This window comes from Mus musculus, chromosome 12 (genome assembly GCF_000001635.26).
Source record: "Mus musculus strain C57BL/6J chromosome 12, GRCm38.p6 C57BL/6J".
NCBI lineage: Eukaryota > Metazoa > Chordata > Mammalia > Rodentia > Muridae > Mus > Mus musculus.
The window spans coordinates 104,255,735-104,272,300 of NC_000078.6; the positions used below are offsets into that span (position 1 = coordinate 104,255,735).

The 16,566-nt window shown below is 46.6% G+C and overlaps 1 protein-coding gene and 1 non-coding gene across 6 annotated transcripts; one reads left to right on the top strand and one right to left on the bottom strand.

The window, feature by feature from the left end:
• The first annotated feature begins 7,310 nt into the window (after positions 1-7,310).
• On the top strand, positions 7,311-13,775 carry Serpina3i (serine (or cysteine) peptidase inhibitor, clade A, member 3I). Of its 5 annotated transcripts, NM_001199940.1 has the most exons (6): positions 7,388-7,480; positions 8,568-8,701; positions 9,360-9,978; positions 10,711-10,984; positions 11,922-12,072; positions 12,710-13,631. In NM_001199940.1, exons 3-6 carry the CDS (start codon positions 9,372-9,374, stop codon positions 12,902-12,904), a joined length of 1,227 nt encoding a protein of 408 aa, NP_001186869.1. In that variant the 5' UTR covers positions 7,388-7,480; positions 8,568-8,701; positions 9,360-9,371; the 3' UTR covers positions 12,905-13,631. The 5 variants fall into 5 exon arrangements, with proteins under 5 accessions (XP_017170641.1, XP_006516195.1, XP_017170642.1 ...); XM_017315152.1 differs by lacking the exon at positions 8,568-8,701 and having other exon boundaries at positions 7,311-7,480; positions 9,360-10,020; positions 12,710-13,775; XM_006516132.3 differs by lacking the exon at positions 8,568-8,701 and having other exon boundaries at positions 7,311-7,480; positions 9,360-10,020; positions 11,925-12,072; positions 12,710-13,775.
• On the bottom strand, positions 13,472-13,519 carry Gm51267 (predicted gene, 51267). Its single transcript, NR_162781.1, has one exon. It is a non-coding gene; the product is annotated as a predicted gene, 51267 (primary transcript).
• Positions 13,776-16,566: the final 2,791 nt, after the last annotated feature.

Genomic DNA, 16,566 nt, shown 5'->3' on the forward strand with positions numbered 1-16,566 from the left:
CTTTACTTTTCATCATCCCTTCAGGGCTGACATTTACCATGCCTCTTGAAACCAAAATTTTGTCATGGTGAAGAAGCCTCTAAAGGTAGAGGCCCAATGTGCAATAGAGGTGACAGAGTGTGGAGGGGAAAAGATAGGACACATTATAGTTCCCTAAGGCTGACACCTGGGATCTTCCTGTGAGACTCAGTTCCTTCTACATGCTAAGCATCCACTTCTTAAAATGTAACAAGGGGAAGTAACTGAGGGATGGAACCTCAAAAACACAGTCCTTCCCACTGGATCTAATGAAACTCTCACATATCACCTTGAGGTTTTAACTCAACTACCTGACAGAGATCACTGACAAGGTCTCAGGTCTACACAGGAAAGATTAGCATGCAGGACTATGGAATAGGGATTAATAGTGCCGGCAATAGTTATAATGACCATCAACATCCTGGATGCCACTTCTGCTCTCACACTATCCCAACCCCTCCAGCTACATCTCAGAAAATGATGCAAAATGCAGACATAAGATAAGAACTTGTTTCTCCCCATGATATATGGTTGCAGGGCTAGAATTCCAGGCCTTCTTGTGCAGTTGTAGGAATGGAGAATGTTGCAGCATCTTTGGAGAGGTTGATACAGCAATCACACTGTAGACAGGTACTCAGAGGAACAGGAAGCAAGGACATGACAGGCATTGCTACCACCATCCACCATGCTTCTCATAGTTGGCAAAGGGCATGTGACTCAAGTCCCAACAGATGCATGGAAGAGCAGAGCTTGCTCAGGCCATAAGTTATTACTACATTAGACAAATGATGGAGGTGACATTTCCTGTTTCCTTGTGTGTGAGCCTGTCAATATGCTCACAGGGAAAGAAGTCAGACCCAGTAGGGCCTGTGTCACGTAACCCATAGACATGTGATATTCAGAACAGGGGAATTCATTAATAGAAAGGGTGTTGTAATGGTTATATGGAGTTTTGGGGAGCAGAGCGTGGGGGGGTGACTCATCAATGGGTATGAAATCTGTACAGCAATGACTAACATGGCTTGAAATGAGACACTGGAAATCCATCCAGGCAAGAATGAAATGTGGGCCCTGTGGGGAGGGAGGTTCTCTGAGAATTAAGGATATAAAAGGGATGGGCAGTAGAGGAAAGACCCAGCTGCTGCATGTGAAGTTTGAGTGTGATGCTGGGCAATGGGAACAATAATACAACATGATATGTGGACCAAACACCAAGCTCGACCAGAGCCTTGAGAGAGGGGACCCGAGATCCTCTATGTCACCATCAGTCCAGCTGCACTCCCTTCTTTCCACTTCATTGGTTTTCCCTTTCACTGTGAGCACAAGTAGAAGTTGCTTTACTAACATGTCATCTACTCCTCCTTTTGAGTCAAGGAGGAAATGAAATATCTGAGAGTGAGTTTAAGATCAGTAGGGCAAGATAGTGAGGCACTGAATCAAAAGGAAATGTAAGAAGAGGGCTGTGCACATGGATGCACACATGCACTTTCACAAACACACAGACACACGTTACGCACCTGCTCAAGAATGACTCAGTAGCTGTGCTTGGTGGGGCACTCCTTTAATCCTAGTACTCAGGAGGCAGAGGCAGGCAGATTTCTGAGTTCGAGGCCAGCCTGGTCTACAGAGTGAGTTCCAGGACAGCCAGGGCTACACAGAGAAACCAAAAAAAAAAAGGAATGACTCCGTGGTAGGCTGTTTTCTGAGTATATTTCAGGCCCAGAATTCAAGCATATATATATGTGTGTGTGTGTGTGTGTGTGTGTGTGTGTGTGTGTGTGTGTGTATACATATATATGTGTGTGTATATATGTATATATGTGTATATACACATACACACACATTATACATATATACATATATATACATACATATATGTTTGTGTGTGTGTGCGTGTGTGTGTGTGTGTGTGTGTGTGTGTGTGTGTGTGTGTGTAGGGCTGCTGGCAAGAATAGCAGGAAGAACAGGACACCTGGCTCACACACTCCTCTCTACACTTAGTCCGCCAGGTCACTTTTATTACATCCCTAACCCGAATAGGCTGAGGAAGGACCAGGGATGAAATGGTTAAGGTTTATCCTCTTCCCTAAAATACAAACTCCTTTTTCTGCATCCAAGTGTCAGGTCATACTGACTGATATTCTCCATCACTAGATTGATATACAACCTGCAATCATAGTGTTAAAAGCACCAGAGCCCACAGGATGCACAGGTAGGACATGACTTAACAGCCATGGAGCTCCCTAGACACAAGGCATGTCAGTCCCAGGAATGAGCAGCAGGCGTCCACAATGTGCTGTGCAGAAAGGGAAACCAGAAGAGGGTGGCTGTCTCAATTTTCTACTTACTCAGTATGTGTGTGTGTCACTAAATGTGACCTACATGTCATGCTGGAGCAGAGAGGAGGCAGGAAGGGAAACTGAGGCTGGAGAGTGTATTAAACAGCAGATGAGAGGTTGTTTTGACCCTCACCCTGAACACTAACCCTGTCTACCTAGCTAAGCCCTGCTACCCAGCTCTCCTCTGAAAAAGCAGGTCAGGTCTACTGTCCTCTGCATATTTGTGCTGGGGACTCTCAGCCATGTACAGCCCACACTCAACTTCAGTACATACAGAATTCCAGCTTCCCATTGCCTCTCTGTGGACAAACATCAGTGTCAGGGCCATGCTGGCCTGTTGAGTCTTTTTAGCTCCTTCGAAGCTTCAACGAAAACACTTGCTACAAGGGAATGTGCATCCGCAGATGGCCAGCTAGCTGAATAGGACACAGTCCAACACAACTCACACTCCTGTACACACCCATACACACATACACACCATACCAAAACTACACGTGCTCTCCAGCAGCACACCAAAGGGAATAGAAGGAGGGAACAGTGATTCAGGCTTCCCCACTGCTGAGAACCTCCAGCATGAGCCCACACTTGCTGAAGCACCTCTCTTTCATTTCCTTTACACTTCTCAGCAGAGAGGATTCTCCTCAGGGCAGCCTGCCTTTGGAGCTCCTGCCTGCCTCTGGTCTTTTCTCTCAAGTGACCTGCATTTGCATTAACCTCTCAGGGCTCTGATCATCCCTCTGCCACCTCCAATAATTGAACAGATACAGGCAGCTGTCCGTTAAGATGCTGCCAGGAAGATGCAGGCTACCATGGCTCCTGCCCTGACTCTTGATGCTCCATTTAAAAAGGGGCTCAGTGGGGGAGCTGAGCAGCTTTTCATTAGTTCAGTGCACAGGCAGGTTCAGCTCAGTTTAGAAATTTAGGGACCATGAAGTATGCATTGTCCACAACCAGAAGCCTTAACAAAACTCACAGTGAAACAAAAGAAATAATAACTGTATATGAATCTAGACTTCAGATTGTCTGTCATCAGCCTGACAATGGAGCAGGTATCACACCATCACAATTTCTATGTGTCTGTCCCCACCTCTGGAACCTAAGACTCAAGGCCAGCAACTGTGGCCCATTTCATATCCTCTGCATACATGTCATAGCTAGATGCAGAGCAGCAGTGAATTAATGAATGCAGAAATGTGTAAATGAATTCATAAACATGTGTATGAAGAGCTTTTGAATGTTAATGTAGTGAGAATGAAGTCTATATCTTATCAGCAAGTAAGGACATCCCCTGAGGAAGATGGTCACACACAAATGGGAACAGACCAGGCCTTTTGATGGAGGAGACTGGGAAAACATAAGGCTCCCAGCAACCTCAGCTTTTAGGACTTGAGCTTCTCTCTGCTCCTCCTACACTGATATAAACTTAAGTCCAGAAAGTGACAAACTGCCCAGGGTCACATGGAAGAATATCAGGGAACATGTTGGCATGACAGCAACTTCTGGCAATAAATAAGCCAATCACAGATGAACCACTACAACAGGGGAATTACTTTATGATAGTGGGAGATGGAAATAGGTCAGGGAAGTGACTGTCATCTGAGGCAAGGGCATGGATACCTAGAATAAGATATCCAAAGGTTGGTGGATGAACCAGCTTGGACATCTGCAACCACTCAATGCCAATCATGGGAAACATGTGCATGAAGAGTACCTCCATGTGGACTTACCTTCTCCCTTGGATCGCTTGACCAACACAACACAGCATTCAAGAAGCATGTAGGAAAACAACCAGGGAGACAGCAAGAGCAGAAGTGAGGCAGCTCCATATGACCTGAGAGTTCAAGGGAATGAGCAACTGACACAGAATGGCAATGGACTCAGAACCTGGGTTCTCAGGAACTGACAGCAAGAGCCACGGTCCTGAGACAGGATATACTTGGTACATTAGAGCAATGGGAATGAGGGGACAGATGGTTCCAGAAGATTGACAAGAAGCAAATGATACAATACATAGTGTCAAATTCCTCTTGCACATGATAGGGTTACAGAATGTGTGGAGAGATTTTGGGGCCCCATTGTAAGAATTTGACATTGTCCCCAAAAAAAATGGGTTTCTGGAAGGAATATAACATTAGGCCAGGACAAGGAAGTAAGCTCAGGCAAGAATCTAATTTTTAGGCTAGAACAAAGAAGTAGGCTACAGGCAAGAATATAAGTTTAGGCTAGGATAGGGAAGTAGGTTCAGATATCTTGGTCATCCTGTTAAGCCCTTAGAAGCAGTGATCACCAGACAGACTTTGTGTATTGCTTTGCTTGTTCCTTGACTATTTGTGTTTATGGTACAGCTTGACCTTATTGCTTACATGTAATTAAAATGGTATAAGAACAGATTGGGAAAAAAATAAAGCCACCGCAGACTCAGAAGTGGCTGGGATGATGTTTCTATGTTGTCTAATTTTCTCTTCTCTTCTTTTCTTTTTTTTTTTTTTTTTTTTTGAATCCTCTTTCCTGCCCTGGAGAACCTGTAGGCTGACTGAGCTGGCTTGGTCAGACATATCTCAGTGACAGTGAAGGAATCACATGGATCTTTTTAAAAGTGTACAGACTCAGGGAGTAGAGCCAAAGACAAGTTCAGGCTTTAATAAAACAGACCCCAGGCTGCAAAGTAGACTTGCTTGGGGTGTTTCAGAGGGAAAGTTAAAGATTTGGTTAGTGCCAGGGATGGGATGTGTCCTGTATAACAAAGCTGAGGAAACCACCGGACTTTTCTTCAATAGGATCCAGGAGTCCAGACAGAGAGAAAGCAGGCCCTAGTGATCCAATGAGGGAGACATACAAAGAGGATGCAGCTACTAAATTAAATCGTAGGAGTGGACAGACATATAGACAGGGTATGAGGAGACATTAATTCATTTTTCTATCGCTATGATGAAACACCATGACCAATAAGCAAGTTGGGAAGGAAAGGGTTGCTGATGCTTATACTTCTACAACAACGTTCATCACTGAAGGAAATCAGGGAGGAAGGCAAACAAGGCAGAATCCTGGAGGCAGGAGCCTGTGCAGGACCATGCAGAGCTGCTGCTTACTGCCTTGCTTCACATGGCTTCCTCTGCCTCCTTCCTTACAGGACCCCGGCTCATTAGTCCAGGGAATCCACCACGCACAATGGGCTGGGCACACTCTATAAATCACTAAAAAAAATGCTCTGCAGACTGAGACACAGGTTCAAATGTCAACTGAGATACCTTCCTGTCAGATGACCACACTTTGTTTCAAGTTAATGTGAACCTAGCCAGCACTGTGGAAGGGAAAGAGCTGGAACAACCAACTCTAAAATTTGATGTTGAATGTTGTAGATAACTGGAGCCAGCAGAATTCAGCAGAAACACCCAGGAGTCTCAAAAGTGACACTTCAGTTAGGGTGGATAGGACCCTGTGAAAGTGCCCAGTGTTCTTTCCCTGGTTTCAGAACAAAATGTAAGCAAAGAATGTGAAGAAATTAAAGTCTGTGGGTAGGAAGGAGATCTTATTGGGAATCACATTGGCAAGGTTCTCTCTCTCTCTCTCCCTCTCCCTCTCTCTCTCTCTCTCTCTCTCTGTCTCTCTCTCCCTCTCTCCCTCCCTCTCTCTCTCTCTCTCTCTCTCTCTCTCTCATGCCTGCAGGCAGAGAGAAGAAGCAACATCTGAAAGAAGAAAAAAGATTTGAAATGACAGCAGTGTAGGGTGCTTTGAGATGATTCAGGCTATCTGCGTGGAATAGGAACTAGGTCCCTTGCCTGAAGTAGCTGATATTTATGGCAATGTTAACGTTCCTCCTGGTGAACAAGAATACACCATTGGCCATCTTCTTTCCTGGTGTGTGTAGAGCCAACTTGAGGCTTTCCTTAGGCATCAGGAATCCTCCCTGTTAGGACCTGCACTTCCATTTTGGGGACTGCAGCTTTGGACCAAACACATGCTGGTGAATCCCTCACCCCACTGTTAACAAAAAATCCACAGCTCTCATCCTAAAAAGAGTAAGGGATACTTCATTCTAGAGCCAGTTTGCATGACAGTTGTCAGAGAACACAGATTTCCATCACCCAAATTCCATGTTCAATGAGGAATCACTTCTACAAAATCATTATGACTTTACAAAAGAAAGAAAGCCACAAACCTGGGCAAGTTTAAGAGGCATGGGTGGATACCTGAGAGTCAATTGCATCAGCATGGGGAAAGCTTCTCTCTAGACTCAAGTCATCATCTGCTTCCATGCTGCTCCTGGGTTGCAGCTAGCTGGTTGCTAAGTTAATAGATCCTATTGTCACAGGTGTCATTTCTGACACACAGGCAGGTAATGCATGGGTGTTCCATAGAGGTAGAACTTATCACAAGATAAGGTGATAATGAGCCTCTGTCAGGACCTGCCATGCTCCAATCTCTCTACAGAACTGAAACTGTCAACAGCCAGTCAGTCTCTGCAGACAAAGACACCTTTCAGATTTCCTCCACTGCCAGACACAGGCAGCTTCCCTTCAGATGTCAGATAGCCAAACAGTGCAAAGCATGTCTCTGTTTTTTATGTACCCATTCTAGCATGACAGGACACTTATATAGAAGCAGGCTAAAGCCTGTCAACATTGAGGAATGTGTTTATTAATGTGCAAGCTTCCCTATAAAAATGTGCTAGCATGGACACAGAATGGTTTTCTTTTTGAAGTGAATTAGAAACACCAGACAAGTGTTAGCTTTATATCTCCTGGGGAAATGTGGTCTGTGTTTGTGCTCTGTCTTTTTGCCTTCACTACACATCCTTATTCCACAGTCTCCTTTGAACAGTTATAGGCATGGTAGCCACACTAGTTCACCCATTGGTTTGTATTTAGAACAGTAAGGGGTTTTCCCAGCAGGGAATGGCTCTGCAAGATAAAACCTGTAAGTGCTTGTTCCCAGAAATCACCCAGTCTGTCCTTTTCCCATCAGAGCCCAGAGCACAGCTTGTATTCATCAGCATTTCCTAAGAAGTGGGAGGAGTCCTTGGTGGGGGCATGCAGTGGAGAGAACAACAGACCAGGAAGGCAGCAACTCTGACCACCAGGAGCCAGCTATCACAGACACTGGCAGCTGGCTCAGCTCTGCAGGTAAGGCCCTGATACCTTCTCTCTGGGGACAGAAGAAGGCTTCACAGGCTGTGTGGTATTGTCTATGACCAAGGGTTTTGGTTTGGGGAGGGTGAGGATTTTTATCTGGGGCATGAGTTTGGACTCCAGGAACATTTCTGCAGTGCCTGAACATCTTCACTCTTATCTGGGTCTTCATGGCTATGGAAGTTGCTGGTGCCATGAGCTATGCCCTGGAAAGCAAATGGAGCCTGCTCCTTCTGACCCTCCACAGGTCCATACTGAGACCTTGCTAATGCAGGTGCTGATGTAGAAGCCAGGAGGGGACAGGATTGTTAGAGTCCATTTGCAGAGTCAGCACCACTGCCATGCTCCCACCAGACTGCAGAGGCCTTAGGTTCAGGGACCCCACTCCCCTTGTAAATTCCATGGAGCAGAAAGTAGGGCCACACTCTGTCCTAGACAGGGGGATAAGACAACTGCTCAGCTACTGACTCATTTCACTGCTCCACCAACAGAGTAGCCTGTGTTCTGTGGAAATAACCTTGAAATCAAGTATTATCTGATGCTTTTCCAAAGAAATGGTTGCCTCAGTCTGACACAGTGAAGGTGGCTGAAAACCCTGGCTCCTCAGCAGGCATGCCAGTGCCTGGGGACATGAGGAAAAGCCCAAACACCTTTCTCCCCTACTGTCCATTTTCCTAACTCTCCCAGTCTCTTCTCCACCCCATCTTCCCCTTGGCTCCTTCATCCTATCCCCTCAGCCTCCCATCCACCAGCCCATCTGTCTTCCACTTCCACATTCTTTCTTTTCCTTTCCCATTGTCCTCTTTCCTGTCCACTCCTCTCTCTCCCCCTCCCCCTTCCACCCTATGGCATCTGCATTTCCTCTGACCTCTCCTACAATCTGTGCAGAAGCTGAAAAGGAGCCCTGTCTTTAAAAAGATCACAAGCCATCAGTTGTAGTCTTTCATGGTGCCTGCAACTCCCAGGACATGTGTGTATGGAGGAGATGGCCCTTTGGACATTTATCACATTCACTCCCATGTTGAAGATACTATATAATATAGATATTATTACTAATTATGTAACCTGTGCCTTTTGACAGGTTGCCCAGAGATGTCTACTCATCGGATTGCTACTACACAGAAATCCTCAAAGCAAGAATAAAATATGATCCCGGAGGGATAGATTTAGGCTCTACTCAGTTTTCGTCCCATCAGAAAGCCTTTTTGAGCTAAGGTATAAACTACCAGGTGGTACCTTGGTAGGAGTAAAAGAACCTTCCACGATTGGTCCTTCTAATTGGCACCTGTTCTCAGAGGTTCCAAGGCTCTGACACTGAGGCAGAAATCTTCAGTCCTTCCTGTCAATTGACATCCGAATTCCCAGAAACACGCACTGGATCCAGCTCAGTGCAATGACATTTTTTGGACAGGTTGCCTATAGGTTGGGGTGGGTCCTGTCCTACCTAACTGGCCTGAGATTCCTTCCCTGAGTCCAGACTAAAGGGGGGTGCTGAGGTGTTGGCACACAATTGCAATGGAAGATGGTTTCTGCCTCCCAGTGAATCCTTATGCCAATCTAAAAACGTGAGAGGAGACTTTAATATAACACAGGCTGGTGCACAGCCCCACATTTTTCTCTTCCTTTCATGGTGACCCTGGCAGTCTCTTCATTTCTCTGGATAATGGTTCTCTATTAGGAACGTGTTTACAGTAACAGAGTTCCTACACTGGTAAAGGAAGCAGGGCACATGCTACTGCCATTAGAGAGGCCAGAGCATCTTCTATGAAGGTTACAGAGGCAACCAAGTATAAAACAGGCCAGATAAGAGAACTAGGTGATGGTCAGTACAACACTGGTTCTCATCTATAAAAGGATCATTTCTTTCACACAGGAGAAGAGAGTAATGGCTGGTGTCTCCCCTGCTGTCCTTGGATGCCCAGATGTCACCTTGGAAAGGAACACGGCAGTCCATGAAGTCCAAGAAAATATCACATCAGGGGACAGTTTAACAGTGGCCTCCAGCAACACTGACTTTGCCTTCAGCCTCTACAGGAAGCTGGTTTTGAAGAATCCAGATGAAAATGTTGTCTTCTCCCCATTCAGCATCTTCACTGCCTTGGCCCTCCTGTCCCTGGGAGCAAAGAGCAACACCCTGAAGGAAATCCTAGAAGGTCTCAAGTTCAACCTCACAGAGACCCCTGAACCAGACATCCACCAGGGCTTTAGGTACTTGCTAGACCTTCTCAGTCAGCCAGGGGACCAGGTACAGATCAGCACAGGCAGTGCCCTGTTTGTTGAAAAGCACCTGCAGATCCTGGCAGAGTTCAAGGAGAAGGCAAGGGCTCTGTACCAGGCTGAGGCCTTCACAGCAGATTTCCTGCAGCCTTGCCAGGCCAAAAAGCTCATCAATGACTATGTGAGCAATCAGACCCAGGGGAAGATCAAGGAACTCATCTCAGACCTGGATAAGAGCACGTTGATGGTGCTGGTGAATTATATCTACTTTAAAGGTGGGCGTGGTCACTGCCTGGGAGTGGAGCGAGAGGAACTTGGTGAGGTAACTTGTGTCCTTAATGCTGCCCGTTGTAAAGTAGGTTTGGGAAGCCTTGCAGAAATGGCTGTGTAATTTTTATTACACACAGTCCTTACCTCTCTAAGATTTTTAGATATAGTTATAATTCGTGGAAAACACACATTACCCATGCCTTACTAACTGCACTATCAATGGATTCCTGGAAAACCGAGTCTGTGTTACAGGACCCAGGGGCTTCACACTAAGCCCACGCTTGGCTCTCAGTCCGGCCTTCCAACAATGTGGTTCCCACCCTGCACAGTTAAGAGACCTCAGAGAGGGAGAACTCAACTCTTCTCTTCTCTCCCAATACCTTCTAGACATGCTTCCCCTAAGGACAACAGGATCCCAATCTCGCTCCAGGCTCCAGGCTCCAGGCTCCAGGCTCACCATTTGCACTCTCATCCCTTGCTTATACACCTGGTTCTCAGAACCTCAATTCTCCAGGCTGAGGGTTAGAGGTTGTTCTTTGCAAACTAATCTTGTGAATCCTTTCTCATTCAGAGTTCTGTGTCTTCCAAGGGGTTTCTAATCATTATAAAACTACTAAGGGACACTGTGCTGTTGAAGGTATATTGACAGCTGTCAGGACTCAGCAGTGGGTGCCATATAGCATGGAGGTGCGCTCTCTGTGCTAGTGTTACAATCTGATGATTTGCTCCACATTTAGGCAAATGGAAGATGCCCTTTGACCCCCGTGATACATTTAATTCCAAGTTTTACTTGGATGAGAAGAGGTCTGTGAAGGTGCCAATGATGAAAATAGAGGAACTAACTACACCCTACTTCCGGGATGATGAGCTGTCCTGCTCTGTGGTAGAGCTGAAGTACACAGGAAATGCCAGTGCCCTGTTCATTCTCCCTGACCAGGGCAAGATGCAGCAGGTGGAAACCAGCTTGCATCCAGAGACCCTGAGGAAGTGGAAGAACTCTCTGAAACCCAGGTGCATACCCACAGGACCCAGACCTGGTTAGGATTCCCTTAGTGCTGTTGTCCTGATATCTAGTATCCCAGTACCTCAGAGTCTCACTTACAGCCTGTGTAATTGTTAAAGTGTCAGCAGGGGACAGGTGAAGTTGAATTGAGTTCCCTCCACTGTCTCAGGTGTTTCAGGCCTGATTTTACTGTGGTTTTTGTTCTTCACAATATGTGACAATCTCACACAGTGAGATGAGGTTTTTCCCCCTCTCTAATAGCCTGTAAATTATATGGAAATGATTGAGAGTTGTAAGCCACAGGGATTGTGATTAACAGGAGATGAGCTCTGAGACTCAGCTGTGCCCCATGGAGTCCTCTCATCCTCTCATCCATCATTCACTCAACATTCATTGAATGGTGACTTGAAGACCTACTACATGCTAAGCTAAACATAGACCCTCAGAGTCTATCAGAGATTAAATTCCAAAAAAAAAAATCTTATCCTTCTGGGCTTTGTTGCAATTGAGGAAGGGACAGTGTGGGAATGCTAATACAGCGAATCTTTATTTCATTCCTCACTGGTGAGAAGTGTTTTGTTAGGGGGAGTGTCAGAGGATAAGGACAGCTGGAGTCTGATGCAGGGTCCTATGTTAAACAGAAGGCTCCTTAGGTGATGTCAGAGGGCTTCATGTCAGGGAAGGGCTGCATTTGTGGATCTTGGAGGAAAGCAATCTCAGTCAAAGAACACCCAGCACCAAGTCAGGACGCCTGTTTACTGTTCACACTATCAGGCACTGACGGGTAATTAATGCATTAGGGAGAGCAAAGTTAAGTCATGTAGTCATGAGTGGGAAGAGGGCTTCACTCTAGGGAGAGGGCTGTCTGTGGAGAGCAGACCAGCTATGCAGTAGACTGAAGGCGCCACAGGATCCATGGACTATTTGGTTCTCTTTCATTCTCAGTAGGATAAGTGAGCTCCACCTGCCTAAGTTCTCCATCTCCAATGACTACAGCCTTGAGCACGTCCTTCCCGTGCTGGGCATCAGGGAAGTCTTCTCCATGCAGGCTGACCTGTCTGCAATTACAGGAACCATGGATCTGAGAGTCTCTCAGGTAAGACAAGAAACATGGAATGGTTCAGCTTGGTCATCAATGTGTATGGTTAAGGGCATGTAGGCATGTGGGATTGGCACATGTGTGACAAGACCTGTATTTCTGTTTCCCTCATTCTCGGGAGAGCTTAATCCCAAGCTAGATATTCATGCTTAGAGCACACACCCAGTCCCTACTTTGACCCTTGGACTAAACCTCACCAAGGAACCCAAGGTGAGGAAGTGCCTATGCTGGGTGTTAGATCACATGGGGACCAACCTGTGCAGCACTGCAGGTGCCACCCACAATCCACTGCAGGCACAAAGCATGCCCAGCCTCAACTTCACTGCAGCAGCCAGGACTTCTTCTCAGGCACATAGAATAGCAGCACTAAACATAAGGAACATAATAAAAACGCTGGCATTGCCTACTCCTGTCCTGCTGTTGTAGTGGTTTGAGGGCATCCCTGTTTCAGACACTGAGCCAGCCAGGGCCTGCCTCATCTCACAGCCTGAGCAGAGACTTGGGAATCTCTGTTTAGAGCTCAGGGAAGGAACAAAAACTTCATGAGCAGGTGAGGCCAACACTCATTGCTAGCTCAAGATCCTTCTCCTGCCCTCCCTGGTCTTCAGTTTGTGATGTGTTTCTCTCCCCACAGGTGGTCCACAAGGCTGTGCTGGATGTGACTGAGACAGGCACAGAAGCAGCTGCTGCCACAGGAGTCAAAGTTAATCTACGTTGTGGAAAAATCTATTCTATGACAATATATTTCAAGAGGCCATTCCTGATAATTATCTCTGACATAAATACTCACATTGCCCTCTTCATGGCCAAAGTTACAAATCCCAAGTGAGACCAGAACTTCTCAAATGGGGAAAGGGCCCCTTTCCAAGAGCTGGGAATTGAGCCTGTATGTCTGTCTGCACATTTTGGCTTCCATGCTCTGCTTGGCTGAGGCATGCCTGACTAGACAGTGACACTGACTAAATCTGTGACTGCCTCATGCAGAGAAGCCTATGGCTGGTCAGTGTCAGACTCCCTGTCATCTTGGCAGCTCTAGCTCAGGTTCCTGACCTGAAATTTGTGTTAATCCCTGTGCCTGCTCTCTCCCCTGTATCTGTCAACCCAAAAGCCTGGGCCCAGCAGTGAGGCTCTAACTTAGGCTCTGCTTATGTCTACCTTCAGCCTTTCAGTCATGATGATACTATGCAAGTTTACAGGCCAACCCTTAAGGACTAAGAAGTGAACCTGCTGCCCTGGGTCTATCTGCAGCATCTGAAATGTTTGGTTCCCAGTTCTGCCTTACTCTTGCCTTCCTCTGGGCAGAGCTATCCACAGCCCCTGCAGAGTCTCCTGACCCCATACAGATCTGGCACAGGTGGAGACCTCAGCCCTGCAGCTGCATGGGGCCTGTGGGTCAGAGCAGCTCCTCTCCCGCTAACACTCCTACTCAGGACAGAGAAGAAGCCTTACCCTAAGTCTCTATTTGACCAACTACAAAGGACAGGTGGACACCTCCACCTTCATCACACAAATTGAAAGGGCAGGAGCTAAGGATCGATAAATAATTAACTGCATTGAATGTGACAGTGTTCACAGAACTTCCATTTGGTGCTTATTCCCTCCAGTGACAACAAGGACATAGAGATTGTCACTCATACTCTGTGACTCCTGTGATGGTTCTCTGACCTACTTTCTATTAAATGTCCCTTATGGACAAGATACATGAGGCACAGAGAAGCTTAGCCATTTCCCCATGACACACAGCTAGGTATTATGGTATTTCAACTTTGCTGATGACAAGGAACAACCTTCATCCAGAAATGAGTCTGCTCCTGAAGCTTTATCGTGGTTGTGGACAGGTGAATGATAAAGCAAGTCTCTGGATGCTTCACAGAGTTTGTCAAAATAGACCTGCATTTAAGAGGTGAGCTCCGTGATGAGGAGAGAGGATGAGGATGAGGATGATGGTGATGATAATGGTGGTGGTGGTTGTGGTGGTGGTGGTAGGGAGGAGGAGGAGGAAGAGGAAGAGAATGAAGAGGAGGCAGTGTTGGTAGTCAGATGACCAAAAAGAGAATTTGTATAAGGCAAAGAACAATGGAGCCATTTCTTAGAATCCGAAATGAAGTATAGTTTGGAAAAGGACAGAACATACACTAGATGGTAAATACCGTAGCCCCATGATATCTCTAATGTCTCAGAGCCACAGGGAGCTGTGCAGGGTCAACCACTGCTCCTGTTAGACCACTGCAACTTGTGTGGCCACAATGCAGGGAACTTCATGGAGCAGGGGTCATGGGGATCATCATTGAAGGAAGCTTCAGGGAACAAGAGGTCAAACCTAGAGAGAGCAGTGGGTGATTCAGTTCAAGGGCTGAGCCAGGCTAGAGTCTAGATAGAGGAGGAGAGGGGGCCAAGGTGCATCTGGGTCAGGGGCTGGGCATCCATGGAGAATCCTGTGAGCCTGGAAACACAGCCAGAGGCCTGCAGACAGAAGGAAAGCTGTCCATCCAGGTGGAGACACACCTGAGCCTCAAGGCTTGTGAGAAGACACAGTGTCAGGTGGACCTGTGGTCAGCAGTGAATCACACACACAGGATTCCCTTCCCAGTGAGTTCTGAGATACCACACCTTGGTGTGAGAGAAGAAGGGACCATCTATTGACTGCAGCTAAGTGTGTCCACAATGACACTATGCCTAACTGCCAGTTAGGCATAACTGAACTGGACACCATATGCACTCCATGAGTAGTGACATGGCCCAGGTCTATCTCTCCATCCATTTGGCCTCTAACCAGGTGTCTAAGGAGCATAGAGTAGAATAAATCTCATGCTTCCCTTGCAGTGGGTATGCAACCTGTGGACAAAGTCGAGTCCATCTCTTAAAGGAGTCTAGAACCTAGGTATCTGCATTTACTTCTCATCATTCCTTCAGGGCTGACCTTTTCCATTCCTCTTGAAACCAAAATTTTGTCATGGTGAAGAAGTCTCTAAAGGGAGAGGCCCAGTGTCCAATAGAGGTAACAGTCTGTGGAGGGGAAAGATAGGAAACATTACAGTTCCCTAAGGCTGACACCTGGGAACTTTCTGCGAGACTCAATGGCTTCTACATGCTGAGCATCCATTTCTTAAAATGTAACAAGGGGAAGAAACTGAGGGGTAGATCCTCAAAAACATAATTTGTCCTTCCCACTGGATCTAATGAAACTCAGACATATAGTCAATTTGACATTTCAACCCAACTACCTGAGAGAGATCACTGAACGGTCCCAGGTTTACTCATGAAAGATTAGCAAACAGCATTATGGGATAGGGAATAATAGTGCTGGCAATAGTTATAATGACCATCAACATCCTGGCTGCCACTTCCACCCTCACACTATCCCAACTGCTACAGCTACATCTGATTTAAAATGCAGGCATAGGACAAGAACTTGTTTCTCTAGGTGAGGTATGGTTGGAGGACTAGAATTCCAGGCCTTCCTGTGGAGCAGTAGGAATGGAGAATGGTGCAGCATTTGGAGGGGTTGATACAGCAATCACACTGTAGGCAGGTACTCAGAGGAACAGGAAGTGAGGACATGGCAAGCACTGCAGCCTGAGTCCACCATACTTCTCCTAGTTGGTAAAGGGCTTGTGACTCAAGTCCCAACAGATGCATGGAGAAGCAGAGCTTGCTCAGGCCACACACTATTACTGCATTAGACAAATGAGAGAGGTGCCATTTCTTGCTGCCCTGTGTGTGAGCCTACCAATATGCTCCCAGGGAAAGAATCCACAGTAGGGCCTGTGTCCTGTGAGCTACAAACATATGATATTCAGAACAGGGGAATTCATTAACATAAAGGTTGTTCTAATGGTTGTGTGGAGCTATGGGGAGCTAAAGGGGTGACTCATCAATGGGTATGAAATCTGTACAGCAGTGACTAACATGGCTTGAAATGAGATACTGGAAATTCTGCCCAAGCAGGAATGAAATGTGAGTCTTCAGGGGAGGTTCTCTGAGCTTTAAGGATGTGAACTGGTTGGGCAGCAGATGGAAGACCTAGCTGCTGGATGTGAAGTTTGTACGGTGTTGCAGCATGAGGACAATAATACAACATGCTATGGGGACAAAATACTAGGCTTCACCAGAATTTTAGGAGTGGGGACATGAGATCCTCTATGTCACCATCAGGTCTGCTGAGGAGGACTGGTCCAGCTGTCTTGCATGCGCTCAACTGGCCAGGAAGAACGACGCTGCAACAGGATCCTTCTGCACACGTTTATTGGGAGAGCATTGATTGCATAGGCAAAAGAAGAACAACAACAACGAACAAGGAAAATGATGCTGCTTATATACCCCTCCATGTGACGTGTCAGCTCCTGATTAGCTGCTCACTCATCACCCCACTACTACGCCCCGGGATGAGCAGTGACTTGGCATGAATTTACTCTTGCACCTGCGCACATTACTTGTTTACCAGTTAGGCACAGCGGAGGCTCATGATGGCAATTGCTCATGGCTCTCCAC

Excerpts from the sequence above, each read along its gene's own strand:
- Serpina3i (XM_017315152.1), top strand. The coding sequence starts at position 7,388 with ATGCAGTGGAGAGAACAACAGACCAGGAAGGCAGCAACTCTGACCACC. Across the intron at positions 10,985-11,921 it reads AAGAACTCTCTGAAACCCAG|TAGGATAAGTGAGCTCCACC; the intron begins GTGCATACCCAC and ends TTTCATTCTCAG. Across the intron at positions 12,073-12,709 it reads TGGATCTGAGAGTCTCTCAG|GTGGTCCACAAGGCTGTGCT; the intron begins GTAAGACAAGAA and ends CTCTCCCCACAG.